Here is a 17,234-nt window from a genome sequence, read left to right as displayed (position 1 = left end):
GGAAAGGGATGTGTGGAGGAACAGCCCTGACTGGGTGCCGGGCACTGCTTTCCTGGCCAACTCTGGCCTGGCCCTGGGCCAGACCTTGTCCCCCCTTGGCTACTCAGGCAATGATTTTCAGGCTTTGACCTCAGCTGAGGCTTCGTGTTTGGCTGGAGGATGGGGCTTTCCCCTCCAAGGAGTCATCTGTGGTGTCTTTGCTGCTGCAACTCAGCTTTTCCTGCTTGCCACACTGCTCCACAGACCCGGGTCTCCCCGGCACCTGCTGTGAGCTCTGCCAGGGCTGCTTCCTGGATACCCAGGCCTCTGGCCTCACCCTGAGCCCCTGCGTGGCCCTCAGGGGCTGAGGTCGCACAGAGTCAGTGAGATCCAGGCCTGGTCAGGGTAGAGAGTGTCAGAGTTGGCCAGACCCCTGGAAGTAACCTTATATAACCCTCTTATTTTACCTGGGAAATTGGGTCCTGGTGAGGCCCGAGGCCTTGCTTATGGTCTCCTGACAACCGTCTTGCTTCTCCTGTCCAGTCATTCTACATTTTTTGATGCTTTCCTTCATTTGTTCACTGAAGGCTGCCTGGACTATGCCTCTTTGTGCCCGGCCCCCAACTCGGGAAGGGGTGGTCAGGTGAAAGAGACCCTGATTCTGGGGCCCTTGCCATTCCCCCAGGGCTTGCCACATGGTATCTAGCATGGGAATTAAGGGTTGGGAGTCGAGGAATACAGGTGAGCTGCGACCCATGACCTGGCACACAGGGCCCAAGGATGCCAGTCATGGGTTGTAGCTCACCCATTTCCCCCACCTTCAACACTTTAAACTCCAAGCGAGATGCCGTGTGGCAAGGCCTGGGGAAAGTGGAGTGCTATGAGATTCCCAGAGCAGGCGACCACCTCTCTCCCAGGGCCAGCCTGAGTGCTGATCAGACTCAATCTGGTGTGTTACTGCTTCCCCTGCGTGTTTCCTGTCAGCCCCTTGAGCGGGGGGGGGGGGGGGCGGTGAGGGGGTCAGGGGTCCTGGACAGGACCAGCTTGGATGCTACTGTTCCTGCCACTTCCTGCCTGGCCCAGGCCTCTTGGGTCTGCTGGGCATGAGTATGGAATGGCTTAACTCTGCTCCTGGCCCGGGTTGCTTGGTCTTGTTTCTGTGAGCTGCAGGGAAGGAGGCTTCGTGCTGAGAACAGCATGGCTCGCAGCCCCAAATGAGGCCTGATCCTGAGAGCTCATCCATAGGGCCTAGGTCTGAGCACAATGAGTACTTCCATAGCTTGGACTCTAGGTACCGTGGAGCTGGCCTGATGCTCCAGCCAGGATCCAGCCTGACCTGGCTTAATTTCACAGGAACAGCAGCCCCTGCGACCCTAAAACTGCTTTCCTCTAGTTGAAGTGAGCTCCATCTTTTCTTAGGGTCCTTCCTCCAAAGGACTATGCATGTAGAACAGAAGCCAAGCATCAAGGGCAGAGAGGATTGCTCAGGCGGTGTGGGCCAGTGGACCCAGGAGCCAGACATGGGCATGAGCCACCTTTTGAGAAGCTCCCTGCCACAGCTGGCCTTTCCCGGGCTGCCTGGCGCCTGGCCACGCAGGGCCACTTTACCTCTTCTCGTTCAACACCCAGGCAAACATACATCTTTGGGAAAGTGAAAAGAAGCTCTTCGCTCGCAGCCCCAGATCCACTCCAACCTGCCTGCACTGTAACTATGGTGGTAAGCCTGGAGAAGAAAGAGCTTGTTCAGGGTCAAAGTACAGGGCAGCAGCAGAGGTGTGGGCCCTGCCTCCCAGGGCGAGGCTGGCTCACTTGATTCTCAGCCTGGGCTGTGGAGGGCAACAAGGGAAGCTGCCCTGCAAGCCCTGTGTCTCCTGGGACATGCCAGTTCCATGGGGCCCTGGGTGCGGACGTCCTGATGAGGGGCTATCCAGGCGGATCTCCACTCAGTCAGAGGAGAGCTTCTTGGAACTTGCCCTGGGTGCAGCAGTAACCAGTTCTGCCCCTCCCTTTGGCACGTGGGACTGTCACCTGCCTGGCACCCTCCTGACTGTCGGGTGGGTTGACTTCCTCATGGGCTGTGAGTGATGCTTTCATTCTCCCAGCTGCAGGGACGAGGTGTTCCTGAGGGTAATTACATGTGCTTCTGTCACCACCTGCCACCTGTCTCGGAGCAAGGAGAAGGGTGGTGAACCTTGCTGCCACCTAGACAGCACACATCCTGCTGCCTCCTAGACAAGGGGAGTGACACTCCCGCTAATCAAATCTCTGATTCTGATATGCTGGTGGGTGGTGTCATCCGGGCCACTTCTACAAATCAGCCCCATCCCCCTTCTGCAAATGCCATACCTCACTGAAAGGCCTCCAGTATGAAACAAAATGCCAGCCTAGGGACCTAGGAAGGAGAACTCGCTGTCCTTTTCCTGCAGGATCTCTGCCTCATGCCAGCTGAAACCCAGTAACTTGCATGTGGCCGTGCCAGCAGTAGCCTCCAGGTTCTTCCCGAGACTGCTGGCCCGCCAGCCCGGGGGCTTCCCATGGAGCAACGGCTGCCCTTGGCTGCACCTGCTCCCGAGGACGGCAGGGCAATAGCTCACCATGTGGTGGGTGGTGCGGAGTTGGGTCCTAGCCTCTGTCCGGGTCCTTGGGGTCGGGCTGCCCAAAGCTCTGTATGATCCTGCTCATAGGTGAGGTGAGACATGGGAGTCCCAGATTTTGAGCCCACTTTGTTCATCCTTCCCCAGGAGATAGCAGAGTGTGGCCTGTGCGTGTGCGTGCCCGTGCTGCACAAGGTCCCCTGGGGAGAGGACACACCAGAGCCCTGGGGAAGGGTCGGGACCATGGGAAGGAAGGGCAGGGGCACACTGTGGAGCGCTGAGTGGGACGGCCTGAGCAACAGACTGGAGTCAGAACACAGACCACCTGACTGGGACTGAGCCTCTCCGTTGGGGAGCTCTGGGTGGGATCCTCTCTGTGGAGCTCTGGGTGTGCCGTGCCATGCTCAGTTTTCTCTGTATAACACTGTCTCTGTTCAGTGTCTACCCTCGGAGGCTGGCACTGCAGGGCCTTTCACCAGGTGACTGGCCAGGAGCCTGGGTCCAGAGATTCCACCTGCTGCTCAGGGCCAAGCTGTGGGACAAGATGTGAACTCAGGTCACTGTGGTCCCAAAGCCCAGGGTCCCTCTCCCTTGTCCCACTAAACCACCTAAGGAGCTATGTCCTGAAACCAGTGACCTGGCAAAGTGGGGCTTCAGAGAGGGGCTGTGGCTGTGCATGGACATTGTCCTGGGCTAGCAAGAGGCCATGGACACGTCAGTTTGGGGTGGGGGCAATCCCAAGGCTCTGGATGGGGAATGCCAGGCGACACCTGAGGGAGGGGAGGAAGAGCTGGTATTTGATAGGAAGAGTTGGAACCCAGGGCTAGTCAGTTACATGAGGTCTACAGAGAGCCTGTGATGGGCCTGGTAGAGGCCTGGGGATGAGGAGGATGCTTAGTCTGTGCTGCAGCCCCCAGGTGAACCCAGGGTTAATGGTTTCCATGCTGTGGCTCCCACGCTGGGAGTTCCAGATGTGGCGCTCTGACCCTGCAGAGCCAGCCAACCAGTGCACACATCTGCTTTGGAGCTGAGATGAATAAGAGGTCTCCCCCACCCCCAGAGCCTGGGGAGGAGACTCAAACACAGTCCATTTGCTGAGGGGGGGGTGGTTATGGCTCCATTGGGCCACCAGCCTGGCTGTCTGTCCACATCTGTCCATTTGTCTGAGTTTTCCCTGCTTTGAGCCCCTGGAAGTTGCAGCATTAGAGAGCCCTTAGGGCAGAACGAGCACTGGAGGTAGAGCCCAGGTCCAGTCCCTTCAAAGCAGTCCCTTCACTTGGGCCCAGCAAAGTGGTAGAACAGGCTCCAGGGCTCTACCACCCTTGCAGGGAGTGGCAGGATGGGCACGCTAGGCTCTAGGGAGCATATTTGCACATCTGGTTTCACTCAGCGGGCCTCAATTCCTGAAAACCCCTGAGCTCCCCAGGAGAGCATCGTTGAGTGACCTCTGGAAAAGCAGAAGTGAAGTCTGGGAACACACTGTCCTCTCACACTGTGCCGTGGCCAGCTGGCCAGCAAGGCCCCTCCGTGGGCCATGAGGCCGTGGGTGAGTCTAAAGCAGGGGGCCGCCCCGCCTAGTGTACTGTGCCAGGGCTGCCTCTGTGCCTGCTGGGCCCCTGGGGCAGCGTGAGACCAACCCCTGGCCTGCCCTCCCTCCCTCCCTCCCTGGGGCCTTTGCTGCAGAGGCTTGGGGACTGGAGACGCCGTGTGCTGCCTGCCCCTGGGAGCCCTGGTGGGGCTGAAAGATCACTTTCAGGGCTGGCAGGATCTGGGAAAGGTTTCAGGAAGTGGATGGGAGGCAGGACTGCCCAGCTGCCGCCTCTCAAGGTCTGGCTGGAGCTGGCTGCCAAGCCCACACTTGGTCCCTCAGAGAGCAGAGAGTATTGGACAGGCTAGGGGTCCTCATGCCCTCCTGCTAATCAGGGGCAAGAGTGGTAATCAGAGGTGCTAGCTGGGGCCTGGGCTCTGCTGGTGAGGGGTCCTGGCCCAGAAGACCTGGGTTGGGGGTTGGCAGGCAGTGGAGGGACAGGTGGCAGCTATGGGGCCTCCTTGAGTCTGGCATGGCCCTGGGAGGAACAGTCATGCTAGGTGGGTGTTGGGCTACAACCTGCCCAGGCGCCTTCAAAGAGCTCCGCTGGATCCTGCTGGAGCAGGGCAATGGTCTTTGACACAGGCAGTCTCAAGGTGGACAGGGGTGCCCTGTGGAGGAGGGAGGGCAGGGCTCTCACTTGCCAGGCTGGGGTGTGCCCTCCCAAACCAGCCTCTCTGGCTGGGCCTGAGGAAGCAGCCCTGTTTCCTGGACTTCAAGGGCTTCTCTCGCGGGCGCCCTGTGGACTTGCCTGGAGCACTTGCTTGTGCCAGAGATCACAGGCAGGTCACCCTAACCAGAGAATAGCACCGGTAGAGCAGAGAGTCAAGGGCTAAGGCTGAGGCTGTGCTAGGGCTGAGGGTGTGGGGCCTCACAGGCTGGGGAGAGGAGGCCAGGCTCTGGGGCCGCGGGGGCTGCTGGGTAAAGGTGACAGCGACACGTTGGAGTTGGAAAACAGCACTCTGGTGATGGTATGGAGAGTGGACTTGGGAGCTGGGAGCCAAGATGGGGGGCAGGAGACCAGCAAAAGGGCACCGTGGCGGTGAGGACACCTGAGCGGCCCCGGGAAGTGAAGTTGGGGGGATAGTCACCAGAACATTGGGACAGGCAACACTGGGAAGCAGAGGAGGTCTGGGAGGGTCCTGGGTGGGGTTGAGGGGCCCTGAGGAGCTGGCCCAAGGCCCTCAGGGGAGGCTGCAGGCCACGGGAAACTGAGCTGATTGGCTTCCTCTGAGGAGGGCTTTAGGTTGTACTGCAGAGAGAACTTCCTGACAGCAGCAGCATCTTTTTGGACATGAGAACTCAGCCTCTGAGGAAGTCTTTTGCTGTGAGAGATCCCAGACTGGCCAGACATTCCTGATGCCGGGCCACGGATGGGAGGATTTGGGGTAGACAGCTGGGCTTGTGGGTAGACCAGAGCAGTCCCCCACGTCTGTGCTAACCAGAACACTGCTCACACCTCAGCCCAGGCACGTCTGGGGCTCTCAGGGGCTGTCACCGAGGCTTTCAGGCTTCAGAACACAGAGCAGAATTAGCCTCTGCCTTCCCAGAGCCCCTGGCGTCCTCGTCTGCCCTCGGGGGCTGGGCCAGGGCTGGGTGGCCGAGTCTCCCACAAAGCTCTCAACAAGTTCCAGGCCTCTTCTCCTATGCTCTGATCCCACCCCCAGTCACACCTCCTCCACATCCCTCGGAGAGAGCAGGAAGCTGGAGGGGAGGGGGCTGGTTTCTAATGGGCCTGTCCCAGCCCTGAGGACTGTGTAAAGGGCTTGGGGCTGCCAGCCACTGGGCCTGGCCGCCAGGTTTCTTGAACAGAGTCAGAGCTGGTTCAGAAGCCCTGTGTGGTCTGAGCCAAAGGATCGGCTAGCCTGCCTGCCTCCAAGTTGCCTTCTTGGCTAGTGGGCTGTCCCCTCACCCTGGGTCACAGGGAGAAGTGGGTCTTGGCCAGGGGAAGTGGTCTGGAATGGCCCTCTGATGTCGTCACTGGGGGCTTTTAAAAATGAGTTTCCTGGTAAGGAAAACTCAGGCTTTGGGCAGGATTCTCGGTAGAATCTCCCGGGTTTGCTCTGATTCGACAAACACTAGCAGAAACCACCCGGTCGTCTGTGTTCCAGCAGCCAAGTCCCCAGATGCAGCGTCAGCAGAATGCAGTAGCCAAGACACAGGGATGTTTGCTTTAAGGTCCATGCTAAGCCCCAGGGGTGGGGGGCATGCAAAGGAGAATCCACCCATCAGCTTTGCCCCTCTTATTCACACGTACTACCTTCTGAAGGAATGGCTGGCACCACAAGTGATGCCAGAGGGGTTATCTGTGAACCATGACAGTCTAGGGCCCCCGTCAGGTGGGCAGTGAGTGTCCAGGTTGCCTCCAAGGCTGTGGAGGGGCCTGCTGTGGCCCCTCTTACCTCTCTGCCACCTGCCAGCTCTTCTGGAACTAAAGTCTGCCTGGGCAGCTGGGTCCATATCTGAAAGGCCCATCCTGGGCCAAGGGCCATGGGAGAATGGTCAAAAATGTAAGGGGTGGGGGAGGAGAGGAGACCAGAGTTGGGGATGGAGAGAATCCACCAGGTCTGATCTATATCCCCAGCCTTTCTATGCTTGCCTGTGGGACTCGACACGTTTCATGTTTCCTCTGATTTCCCTTTTTTGAGTCTGTGAAATGGGCATGGCTGGCGGGTCCAGCACATAGGTTGCTCCTGGCATGGCGTTAAGTATTCAGCAGGGCCCATCTGTTTCCAGTTAGAGTTGGTCTTGGTTCCCGCCTTGTGTTGGGGTGCTGCTTCCCACCTCATCAGTGCCAGGTGTTGAATGGAGTTGGTGGGGGCTGGAGAGGAGAGAGAGGGTGCTTGGTGGTGGGGGACTTGGGGAGCAAGGCTGCCCAGGGAGGGCAGCCCCGTGGAGCAGGTGAGGCTGGGGCACAGAGGTTTCATGCGGCTGGAGAGATCGGGCAGCTGTAGTGGAGGTGTAGCACAGCACTTGGGGAAGCCTTCCGGCAGCAAGTGCAAGGATGCCAGGCGAGGGGGTGTCGGGAGGCCTGGCCCCTGGTTGCTTTGGAGGATAGGAATCAGGAGGCTGGGCTGGGGTCCAGGGCCCAAACTCACTGTCCCAGAGAATAGTGGGACCACTGGCATGAGGGGCCCTGCCAAGAGGACTGGGTTTTGCCCTGCTTTTTGCCCTGTGCATCTGGTCTGGCTTCCAGGCCCTGGCTGTGGCCTGTCACCGCCTGAGAAGGGCTCTTTGCTGCTGCAGTGGCTGGATGGATAAATGGACAGGTTTGAGCTGGCAGCTGCTGCGCCAGACCGTCAGACAGAGAATACCACATCCCGGCCTGGGCTTCCAGCTGCTGTCCGCACTGTGGCTTCCCCTAGTGGGGATTGGAGCACCTACTTTGCCCAGGCCATAACTCCCTGCCCACTAGTTTTTTCAAGTATCACAATGTTTACTGATAGATAAAAGATGTAAAAGCAGGGCATATGACATATGACTTGATAAATTAAGTAGAGTTAATTTCAGTATGAAAATAAGAGGTACCAATTCGTATTCTCACCATTTGTTTCATACCCACAAAAACCACTTCGAGGGCATTAACTATCTCTCAAAACTTACCAGTTTTGTGCAAGTAAACCATGTTTCTTTTTTTTTTTAAATAAATTTATTTATTTTTTATTTTTGGCTGCATTGGGTCTTTGTTGCTGCGCGTGGGCTTTCTCTAGTTGCGGTGCACGGGCTTCTCATTGCGGTGGCTTCTCTTGTTGCGGAGCACGGGCTCTAGGCATGTGGGCTTCAGTAGTTGTGGCTCATGGGCTTAGTTGCTCCCCAGCATGTGGAATCTTCCCTGACCAGGGCTTGAACCCATGTCCCCTGCATTGGCAGGCGGATTCTTAACCACTGCGCCACCAGGGAAGCCACCCATGTTTCAAAACAAAATACTTGTGCACTTATCCAGAGTCAGGGATATTAAAAGCTAGCTTGTAAAACCTATCACTAGTGGTGGAAATACAGGCTTATGCTCATACAGCGAAATCCCTCAATTAGAGTTAAGAATTTTTCTGTAACAACCAAATGGTTAATCAAATACTGCAACAACTCGAGCATTACTGAGCAAAGCACCTTCTTACCCCATGCCTTATTCCAGCTGTAGGTGGGCCTTGGCCACACTGGTGAGGAGGGGGAAGAATGGACCCAGGGCAGGGCTCACAGCAGACGGCCGGGGGTGAGGATGGAGGGGTGTGCACACCTCCTGGGAAAAATGGCAGCGAGGTCCACGGGGCAGAGCAGGGGGCTGGTGGCTTCTCCCTGCCCCTCCTTGCCCTCAGTTCTGTCCCCCTTTTGGGTGGCCACCGGAAAAAAGGTGTGAATGGTAAAGCGATGGCAAAGGCAGCGGATGATGAAGGCCTCCTGCAGGCCTCATGAGGTTCAAGTCCACTCTGAGTGCCCAGGAGCCACAGAGGACAGGAGTGCTGACTGCCACCCGGGTGCAGGTAGAAAGTGGCCACTCCGATGGCATGCACCCCTCCATTCCTCCCTACCTCCACGCCTCCCTCCCATATACTCTTCCATCTCTTCTTTGGCACACCTGACTCTGGGCTGGGAGCATTCTCCTCCTGATGGGGTACAGGAGGAGGGGATCACAGGGGTCCCCTAAGTCTGTGGAGCGATGATGTGCCCCACTCGCCCTTCTTCTCTAAGCAGCCCAGTATAGCATGGCCCTCCAGGTCCACAGACACACGGGGAGGCCTTAAGCCGGGGCAAGCGGGGTGGCGCTTGTGGAAATGTTCACAGGTGTCACCTTTCCTGTCATCCTCTGGGCAACCTTCCAGGGCACAGAAAGCATGCATTCCTCAGTCAGCAGAAGCCAGCCTCCACTGTTGGGCCTTAATCCACACTCGCATGCATATGCACACATGGGTCCCTCCTCAGCCACTGTCCTTGGTCCTGCCATCGCTACCACAGTGTCCCGCATTTCAAAGCCCAGTAGCAAACCCTCCTGCTGTCTTCACCAGCCCTCTATCGAGTCTTCCATTTATTCCACGGTTACTTACTGAACATGAAAATGCACCAGAACATACTGTGTTCTAGGCTCTGGCATACTGCAGTGACCCAGAGTCCCTGCTATCATGGTTTATGTGCCCCGTGTCAGGTGGCATGTGATGTGTTACAAAGAAAAATGGCACAAATGAAGGGACAGAGTGGTGGGGCTATAGGAGAAGCCTCTGAAGATGGGCATTTGAGGAGAGCTCATCACTTTCCAAGCAAGGGGGCAGGGAAAGGGCCTGAGGTGAGGATGTGCAGATGAGTAATGGGGTCTGCCTGGTGTTTTAAGATCGCTCTGGCTGCTGGGTGGAGAAGAGACTGGGGGATGGGATGCACGGGCAAGAGCTGTGAGACAGGTTGTTGCCACGATTCCCCTGGGACTCACCTGTCCTGCCTCCCCAGGGCCCTTCTGCTCTGTCCTCTCCTCCCTTTCCCCTCACTCCTGCTCTGAAGAGCTCAGGAGAGCCCGTGGGCTTGGCTTGCCTGCCTCCAGCTACTCCTCAGGCAAGGCCAGTCTTTCTCCCCAGCCTCATCTCCCCCTCACACGGCTCATTTGCCCTTTAGGCCACTCCTCACTCATGCCATCCTGCTAGCTGCTTCCTTTGCATTTTCCTGTCCCTGCGTTTTGCCTGGCCCAGCCTGGAGTGTCCTTTCAGTCCTATCTTGGTGCCCTCTCCACTTTACCCTTGGCCTGGGGCATGTCCTTCATTTCATATGCATTGTTTCTGCCTGGGGGTATGTTGGCTTGCTCCTTTAACCCTGAGGCTCTGGAGGGTAGGGCCTATGTCTTATTCTGCTTTAAGTTAGGGCCATCCTGGAGCCTACCATGCAGGAGAGCCTCAAAGGCTGTGGGTTGTGAATGCACCTTGGGTTGGGGTTTCCCAGGTTTTCTTGTCGTTTGGGGGAACAATGGTTTTACTTGTACTTGGACTCTGGGGCCCAGTGTCCTGGCTTTGGCCTGACTGTCCTGGAGTAGGCTCTGAGCCAACAGGGAGGTGGAGGCAGGGACAGGAGTTCAGGGTAGCAGCAGGGCACAACTGCAGGCGAGGGTCTGGGACCCAGAGTCGGGGTGGGGACAGGGACTTGGGGTCCTGGGGAGGCTCAGCACGGCCGGCTCTCACCCCCCACCCTTGGGTTTCAGACCTGAAGCTGCACCTGCAGAGCACCGACTACGGCAACTTCCTGGCCAATGAGGCATCACCGCTGACAGTGTCCGTCATCGATGACCGGCTCAAGGAGAAGATGGTGGTGGAGTTCCGCCATATGAGGAACCATGCCTATGAGCCGCTCGCCAGCTTCCTGGACTTCATTACGTGAGTGTTCTCTATAGTGCCTTTTCCCCCCACTGGATGGGACAGCTCCTCTGTCAGCAGGGTCCTCCTGGGTTGGGTGGCTGGGCTGCTTATTCAACAATGCTGGGCCCAGGCCACCACCTATAAAATGGGGTCACCAGCCACTTCAGTGCTGTCTGGGAACCTGGTGGGCAGGCCCGAGTGTCCCACGCTGTAGTGCTGGATGAAGCTGCTTTCCCTGTGTCCCTGGTGTCAACAGGCATCAGGAATGACAGGAGCCCTTTCCCTCGTTCACCCTATAACACTCACCCTGAACACTCACCAGGCCCCCACTGCCCATGATGGGGTTGGGGGATAGGTAGAGCTTTGAAGAGTCCGGTTTTGGGATGGACCATTCAGGCCCTATGACCTTGTGTGGGCTGAGGCTCCTCTGTTGTCTCTGACCATGGCCCTGGGTCTCAGGGAGAAGTGGGGCGAGGCGGAGAGGGTGCTGAACACCTGGCCGCCTTTCCCAGTTCTGGCCCAGGCCCCCATGCTAACAACCCTTGGCTGCCCAGCGTTCTTACTGTCTAATCCTTGGGTGCAACCCTGCCTCCACTAAGCTCCTGGAGAAGAGGAAAGGACCCTGAGACCTACAGGCTGGGGAGGGCACTTGGACGAGACAGCCTCTGCTCACCAGGTGTGCCTGTGGAAACAGGGAGGTAGAGAGGCCCCTTCTGCCAGGATGGCCCAGGAGCCATGAGCCAGGGCCTGGTGGACAAAGAGTTGGCCCTGGCCCAGGTGGCTGCCCAGTGCAGGTGGTGGACAGAGACATCGGTGGCTGGCTTACATGAGCGTGCTCTGCACTACTGGAGTGTGAGTGTATGTTGTGGGGAAGCCTTTCCAGGCACTCTTCTGGGTACTGTCTAGCTTTAACACTTCCCTGCTGGTGGGACCCCCAGATCCATGGGACCTGCCATACCTCCTACCCTTATACTTACAGGGACAGGGCTGGATGCCTGCTGCTTGGCCTGCTTCCCACCCCCAGCCAGGAGCAGCCATTTACTCGCTCAAGTAGGGGCTGCAACCAGAAGGGCTCTATCCTTGGGTTGAGACCACAGGCTGGGACACTTGAAGGGCTCAGGCTGGGAAGCAGGCTGTCTCCTGGCCACAGGTCTCCTTCCGGGGGACCTCCCTGCTGTCCTGGCTGGATCCATATCACACTGCCCTGGCCTCCGTCAGGGTACAGCTTACATGGTCCTTCTGGGCAGGAGGCCAGAGATGGCATGTGTCTCGTGCTGCCACATTGGGGGTCATACTGCAGTGCCCATCTGTCAGTCAACCCCTAGCCTGGGCCTGGGTGTCCTTTACCCCAAGGCCAGAGCTGAAGGACATACCAGGAAGCAGTGCATTTATTGCCAGAGCCCAGCCTTCACCTTGTTTGCACAGGGCTCCTTCAGCTTCCTGGTGAATGTTCTGGCCTTGCTAGCTAGGCTGGCCAGAGGAGGCTGACCCCATGCCAGTGGTCAGAGGGCAGATGTCATCCATCCTGCTGCCTGCTTGGCCACCTGCCTGTGCTGCCAGCCCCTGGCCTGTCTTGGTGCCCTCAGAGGCTTGGTCTTAGCCTGCCAGGCCATGAAACTGGAGAGGGCTCTGAGCGTGACTGAGGCTGCATGGCCGCCAGCTGTTTGCTGGAGGTTGGCTGCAAGCACCAAGCATGCTTAAAGCAGCCAAGCACTATCCTGTGGCAGGCTGTCACTTCCCCGCCCCTTCCATTCATGGGTGATTGTGGCTCACAGTCTTCCCATTCCCTCAGTCCTGCTCTGTCTCAGGAATAGCTCGGCAGCCACGTGTCAGCCTGTCTGAGCCTGTGGCTGCTTGTTCATGACCTCGTCATCTCCAGTGACCTGCTCCTCTGCTCTCCACTTGAGCCACCCCCACGATGGCTGCCCAAGAACATGTCACCACCTGGAACTGCTCCGGCCCTGAAATCGCTGAGTCAGGCACCCTGTCTCTGCCCACAGCCTTCAGGCCTTCCAGCCCACTCTCAGCCCCTTGTGGGACATGGGTTCCGGACTCAGCAGGGCTCTGGACCTTGCTTCCTCCCCTGCCACCCCTTCTGTCTTCATTTTCCTCCCTCCGCAGCTGAGGTTCCCTGGTCCATCATTCAAGCACTCTTCTGCCAACATCCGCAACGCTCTTGGCTGCCCATCTCATGGTCCCACCCGGCTGGCAGCTCCCCAGCCCTGGAGGAAGCCCAGCAGCCTCCAGCCTCGAGGCGCCCTCCCCCACCTCCGCTGCCGGGAGCAGAGCCGGGGAAGCCAGTGTTGGGTGGATTTTCCCTGCTGCCAGACATGCACACTTACTAGTTCAGCTGACCTGGACTGTCCCTGCCCAGCTGGCCACTCGCTCTCCCTACTCAGCACCCTGCAGCTCCCCACCGAGGGTGGGAAGACCACCTCCCCATCTTAAACACCATTCATCTCCTGCCCCCAGCCTTCTCTCTGGGTAGATGGCCCACCTCTTCCTCCACAGAGACAGTAGAAGCCAGTCTACCTCCCAGCACTGTGTCAGTGCCCCCCAACCGCGTTCCAATGGCAGAGGTACCCTCCTCTTCTCTTGGGTACTTCTGCTGATGTCCTGAGTCCCCTCACCCCACTCCCTGAACCCTGAGGGCCACTCATCTGCACTCCTGTCTGTGCAGCCCCTTCCGTTCCAGATTCTTCCCAACAGCATCTAAACAAGTTCAAATCTCTCACACCATTAAAAACCCATCTTGTGCGGCCTGAACTTTTACATTCACTCTGTGTTCTCTCACCTCCTGCATTCTGAGCCTCCAGTCCGCTTCCAGCCATCCCATCACTCCACCAAAGGCCCCGGCTAAGGTCACTGCTGGCCTTCATGTGGCCAGGGTCTCCAGACCTAATAGGAGCCACACCCATCTTACCTCCTCCCAGCAGTCTCCTTTCTCTCATGGTGTCTCTTCGATTTACCTCCTTCCTCCCCGGCTGCTCCTCCTCTTCCTCCTCCACTCCACCTCCGTAACCTCCTCCACCCTGGCTCATCCCAGGAGTAAGGAGTGTTGCAGAAAGGGCTGAAGGCTTTCACAGGGGCCTGTCCAGGGGACCTCCCCAGGCCAGGGACTCACCACTGTCTTCCCTGAGGAGGTGGCTGTTTGGCTGAGGGGAAGGGCATTTGAAAGAAGAATTGGGGGAAGGCAGGGGGAACCATACCTGTCCCGAGCAGGTGGAGCACGGGGCCCCTGGCTCTGTGACCCTCTGGGAAGGAAGCAGATACCCTAGAGATGTCCAGAGGAATGTTACCGGAAAGGAGAGTGCCATCCCCAGGTGATGGACGCATCAGCTAGATACCCAATCCTGGATGTGGGGGCTTGAGGGAGCAATGCTAGTGCTACCCACAGACAGAGCTGGCCCAGGATGGCTGGAACTGGTTTCTCCAGGAGGCAGTGAGTTCCTTGTCATTGCAGGTGTGCAAGCAGAAGCTGGGCAAGGTGTCCTCTGCCCTCCTGTGTGAGAGACAGTGTCCAGTGCTTTTGTAGATCCCAGCCAGCCTTGAGCCAACACACATGACCAGTATTCAGCTCTGGGCCAGGTGCAGTGCCAGGAGGGAGGGAGACTTATGGATGCAATAAGATGGGTGCCAGTGGTGGTGCAGATAGCTTCTGGGGAGGCCTGTGGGAAGCTGCCACAAATGGAACCAGGGGCTTCAGCATTGAGAGGACTCGAGGGTCAGATGGGGTTCGAGAGGCCACTCAGAGTGGGTGGCCAGAGTGGAGGCAGCTGCCTCATGTGTGGTAGCCAGGCCCTGAGTGAGAGAGGTCCCTCTGAAGTAGACTGTCATCAGTCATGTGGTTTTGAGATGATTCAGCTCAATTTCATGATGATAACATGTAATACATCACTGTACCAAGGGCTCCTTCCAGACTCAGCCATTCACTTGCTGTCTGACATGGGGTGGAGCCTCTGTTGGGTTCTCTGAGCTTCAGAGGAGACTTTGATCTGGGCCATCCCATATGGTGTCCTATGAGAGTAGGCCCCAGAAGGGAAGCTGGGAGAGAATGGCTTGTGGAGAAGTGAGTTTGGTCTCTGGGGATTCCCAGGTGGGCCCCAAAGGCCTTGTCCTTAGATGAGTGAGCCTCCCTGGAGGGGCCGTCTCCAGTGTGTAGCACCTGCCTGAAGCCCAGGCACCCATTGGCAGAGCCCGGGCACGGTGACCTGCACCATCTGGGGGAGGTGAGGTCTCATATTCTACTGTACCACCAGCCTGGAGTGGGCAGCTGGAAAGAAGCTTTGTCCTGGGACAATGGCCCCAAGTGCCCAGTGGGCCTGTCAGCACACCTGCCACTCTCCCCAGGTCACAATTTCCAAACCTTGGGCTCTGCTGGGTCACAGCAGGTATCAGGTGTCCTTAGGCCTCCCTATTCTGGCCCCCCCAGCCTTCACTGTCCACAACCACCATTTCTGAGTTGACAGCAGGGTCTCTGTAGGCTGTGGTTTCTGGGTCCTGGGCTCGACCCGGCTCCGGCCCTGAGGGAGAGCCAGCACTGACACTGTTCTCCTGAGCCTGAGGGAGAGCATGCAGGTGCCCTTTGATGCTGAGAAGTCTCAGGTCTCAGGTTGGGTCAGGGAGGACCCAACTGGACCTCAGGAGAGGGGCAGGATTTTAATAAGGAGAAGGTCAGGGCGTCACTGGCTCTGCTGGGGGCTGTACTTCAGTCATCCTAATTGCAGAGGGGAAACTGAGGCTTGACAGGTAATGTGCTGAAGCCACAGCTTGATATCTCTGTTCACTTTCCACCTGGGCAGTGCTCTGTAGGACTCAGATGTGATTGAGCACAGGTACGGTTACTGGCAGCTTCTGCTGGGAGCTGTAGTTGGGCCGACTGGCCGGGTAGTCATCATGGCCTATCCAGCGCCAAGCCTGGCCCCCCCCCCGGGCCAAATGATGAGACCATGGGAGCAAGCCATCATGCTCCAGCAGGTGGCGCCAAAGGGCACAGCAGAGGGACAGGGCTTGGCTAGGGGCTGGGAAGACTTCTTGGAGGAAGTGACTTTCTAAACCCCATCCCAAGACTTCTTTTGGCCCAGGCTGACTCTTGAAGGCACAGGGTGAGGGAGGGCCTCAGGGCAGAGGAATACAGACTGCCCTACGCCCACCCCAAGAGGGCCTCTTTGGCCTGGCGGGCAGACGCCTGTCCACTCCCCAACTGTCTTCCTCTGGAGGGAGATGCTGACCAGCTGGAACCTCACACTCTCCTATTAAGGCCAAATGAAGGGAGGACTGGTGGAGTGGCTTTCTGGGGGCAGGGAGGCAGCAGCTCAAGCCAGACAAGGAGGAGGATTTCCCTGCCTGCTGAAGGCCTTCACCTTGGGGGAAAAGCAGACAGCTGGGCCGGCATCATCTCTGCCATGCCCTGCCTCCTTTCATCCCAGGAAAGGAGATTCTGGCTCTCATTGGGCAGGGGAGAGAAATCAGGGGCTACTGCCATAGTAACCTTGCAGTTGACTCGGGGGAGGGAGCCACTGGGCCTGGCACAGGGTCATCCAAAGCTGGTCTAGCCTGGATTAGAAGGGGGCCTTGGAAGGGGCTGGGGAGCTTTACTTGGCTTAGCATTTCCCTTGGTGCCCAGCCAGGACTTCTAGCAGGAGAGTCTGGGGGCAGCCAGGGGGTGCTATCACCAGCCCTCACATCTGCTGTCAGGGCTGAAAAGTGAATCACAGCCATCCTGTTCCACATCACTGGAGGGACAGCAGCAAAGCCAGACAGTGGAGTCTTCCCACAGGGCTCAGCTCCGAGCCGGGTCAGGACCCTGACGATTGCCAAGGCACCTTCCTTGGGCCCTGACACCAGCCCCGTCCCCAACATAAATGAATACCCTGTGGTGCGAGGAGCGGAGAGGTTTAGAGAAAGGAAACTGACTTGTGAAGATTCCTCTGAGAAGACAAGGCTAGATGGGGAGTGTAGAGTCAAGGCATGGGGACCTGGACGTGGGTGGAGGTGCATGGACACTGAACAAGAGACATAATGCTTCTCTGATTTATGATGTGACAGGGCCTGGGGCCTGCAACCTCTGTGTCTCATATCCTCTGACAGTGGGGCTGGTGATGCTGGTGGTTGTGGGATCAGTTGGATAGAACAGCTCGAAGAGGTACAGCTTTCTCCCCGTCCCTGCCCAAAGTCTGGTGAGAGCGTGAACAAGCATATTCAGGTTCGGGGATGGGGACTTTGTGGCTGTCTCTGGGAACACGATGGCTAGAGTGGGGCTGGATGGGACACAGGTGGAGTGTTGCGGGGGTCCTGCGGTGCTTGAGATTCTGGAGGCATCAGGGGCACGTGGGATGTGCTGTCCAGGGTAGGGACAATGCAGGCTGGGGCTGGAGACCAAGGCACAAAGCTCTGGTGGGATCTCTTTCAGGTCCCTCGACTCTGCCAGCTCTGTCAGGTTGGGGCAAAAGGCTGGCCGTTTGAGCCCCTCGACTCGCGGCTGTGAATGGGCCCTGCCTGAAGCCCTCAGTTTGAGAAGGCAGGCCTGTCTCTTCTCAGCACACATCCTGTGGCTGACCCAGCCGGATTGGGGGCAGAGAGAGGGCAGCTGCCTGGCCCCAAGCCCGGGAGAGCAGAGGGCATAGCAGGGCACTGGGCTGGGTGGGAGTTGGGGGAGTGTGTAGCAGGCAGGGGGGTGGGGGTCAGGCGGGGACAGGAGCTGTGGTTTCTTCCTCCTGCCGCCTTCCTGGCAGGCCCTGTGGGAGT

The 17,234-nt window shown here is 58.0% G+C and overlaps 1 protein-coding gene across 1 annotated transcript in view; it reads left to right on the top strand.

Annotated features, from left to right (window-relative positions):
• The window catches only part of ATP6V0D1 (ATPase H+ transporting V0 subunit d1), a 38,092-nt gene that overhangs the window by 13,209 nt on the left and 7,649 nt on the right, over positions 1-17,234 (top strand). The window contains exon 2 of the mRNA XM_065898776.1: positions 10,334-10,505. Within this exon, the coding sequence (XP_065754848.1) occupies positions 10,334-10,505 (172 nt within the window). The remainder of the gene's footprint in view (positions 1-10,333; positions 10,506-17,234) is intronic.

This window comes from Phocoena phocoena, chromosome 20 (assembly GCF_963924675.1).
Source record: "Phocoena phocoena chromosome 20, mPhoPho1.1, whole genome shotgun sequence".
Classification (NCBI taxonomy): domain Eukaryota; kingdom Metazoa; phylum Chordata; class Mammalia; order Artiodactyla; family Phocoenidae; genus Phocoena; species Phocoena phocoena.
This window is presented reverse-complemented; position numbering and strand designations above follow the sequence as displayed.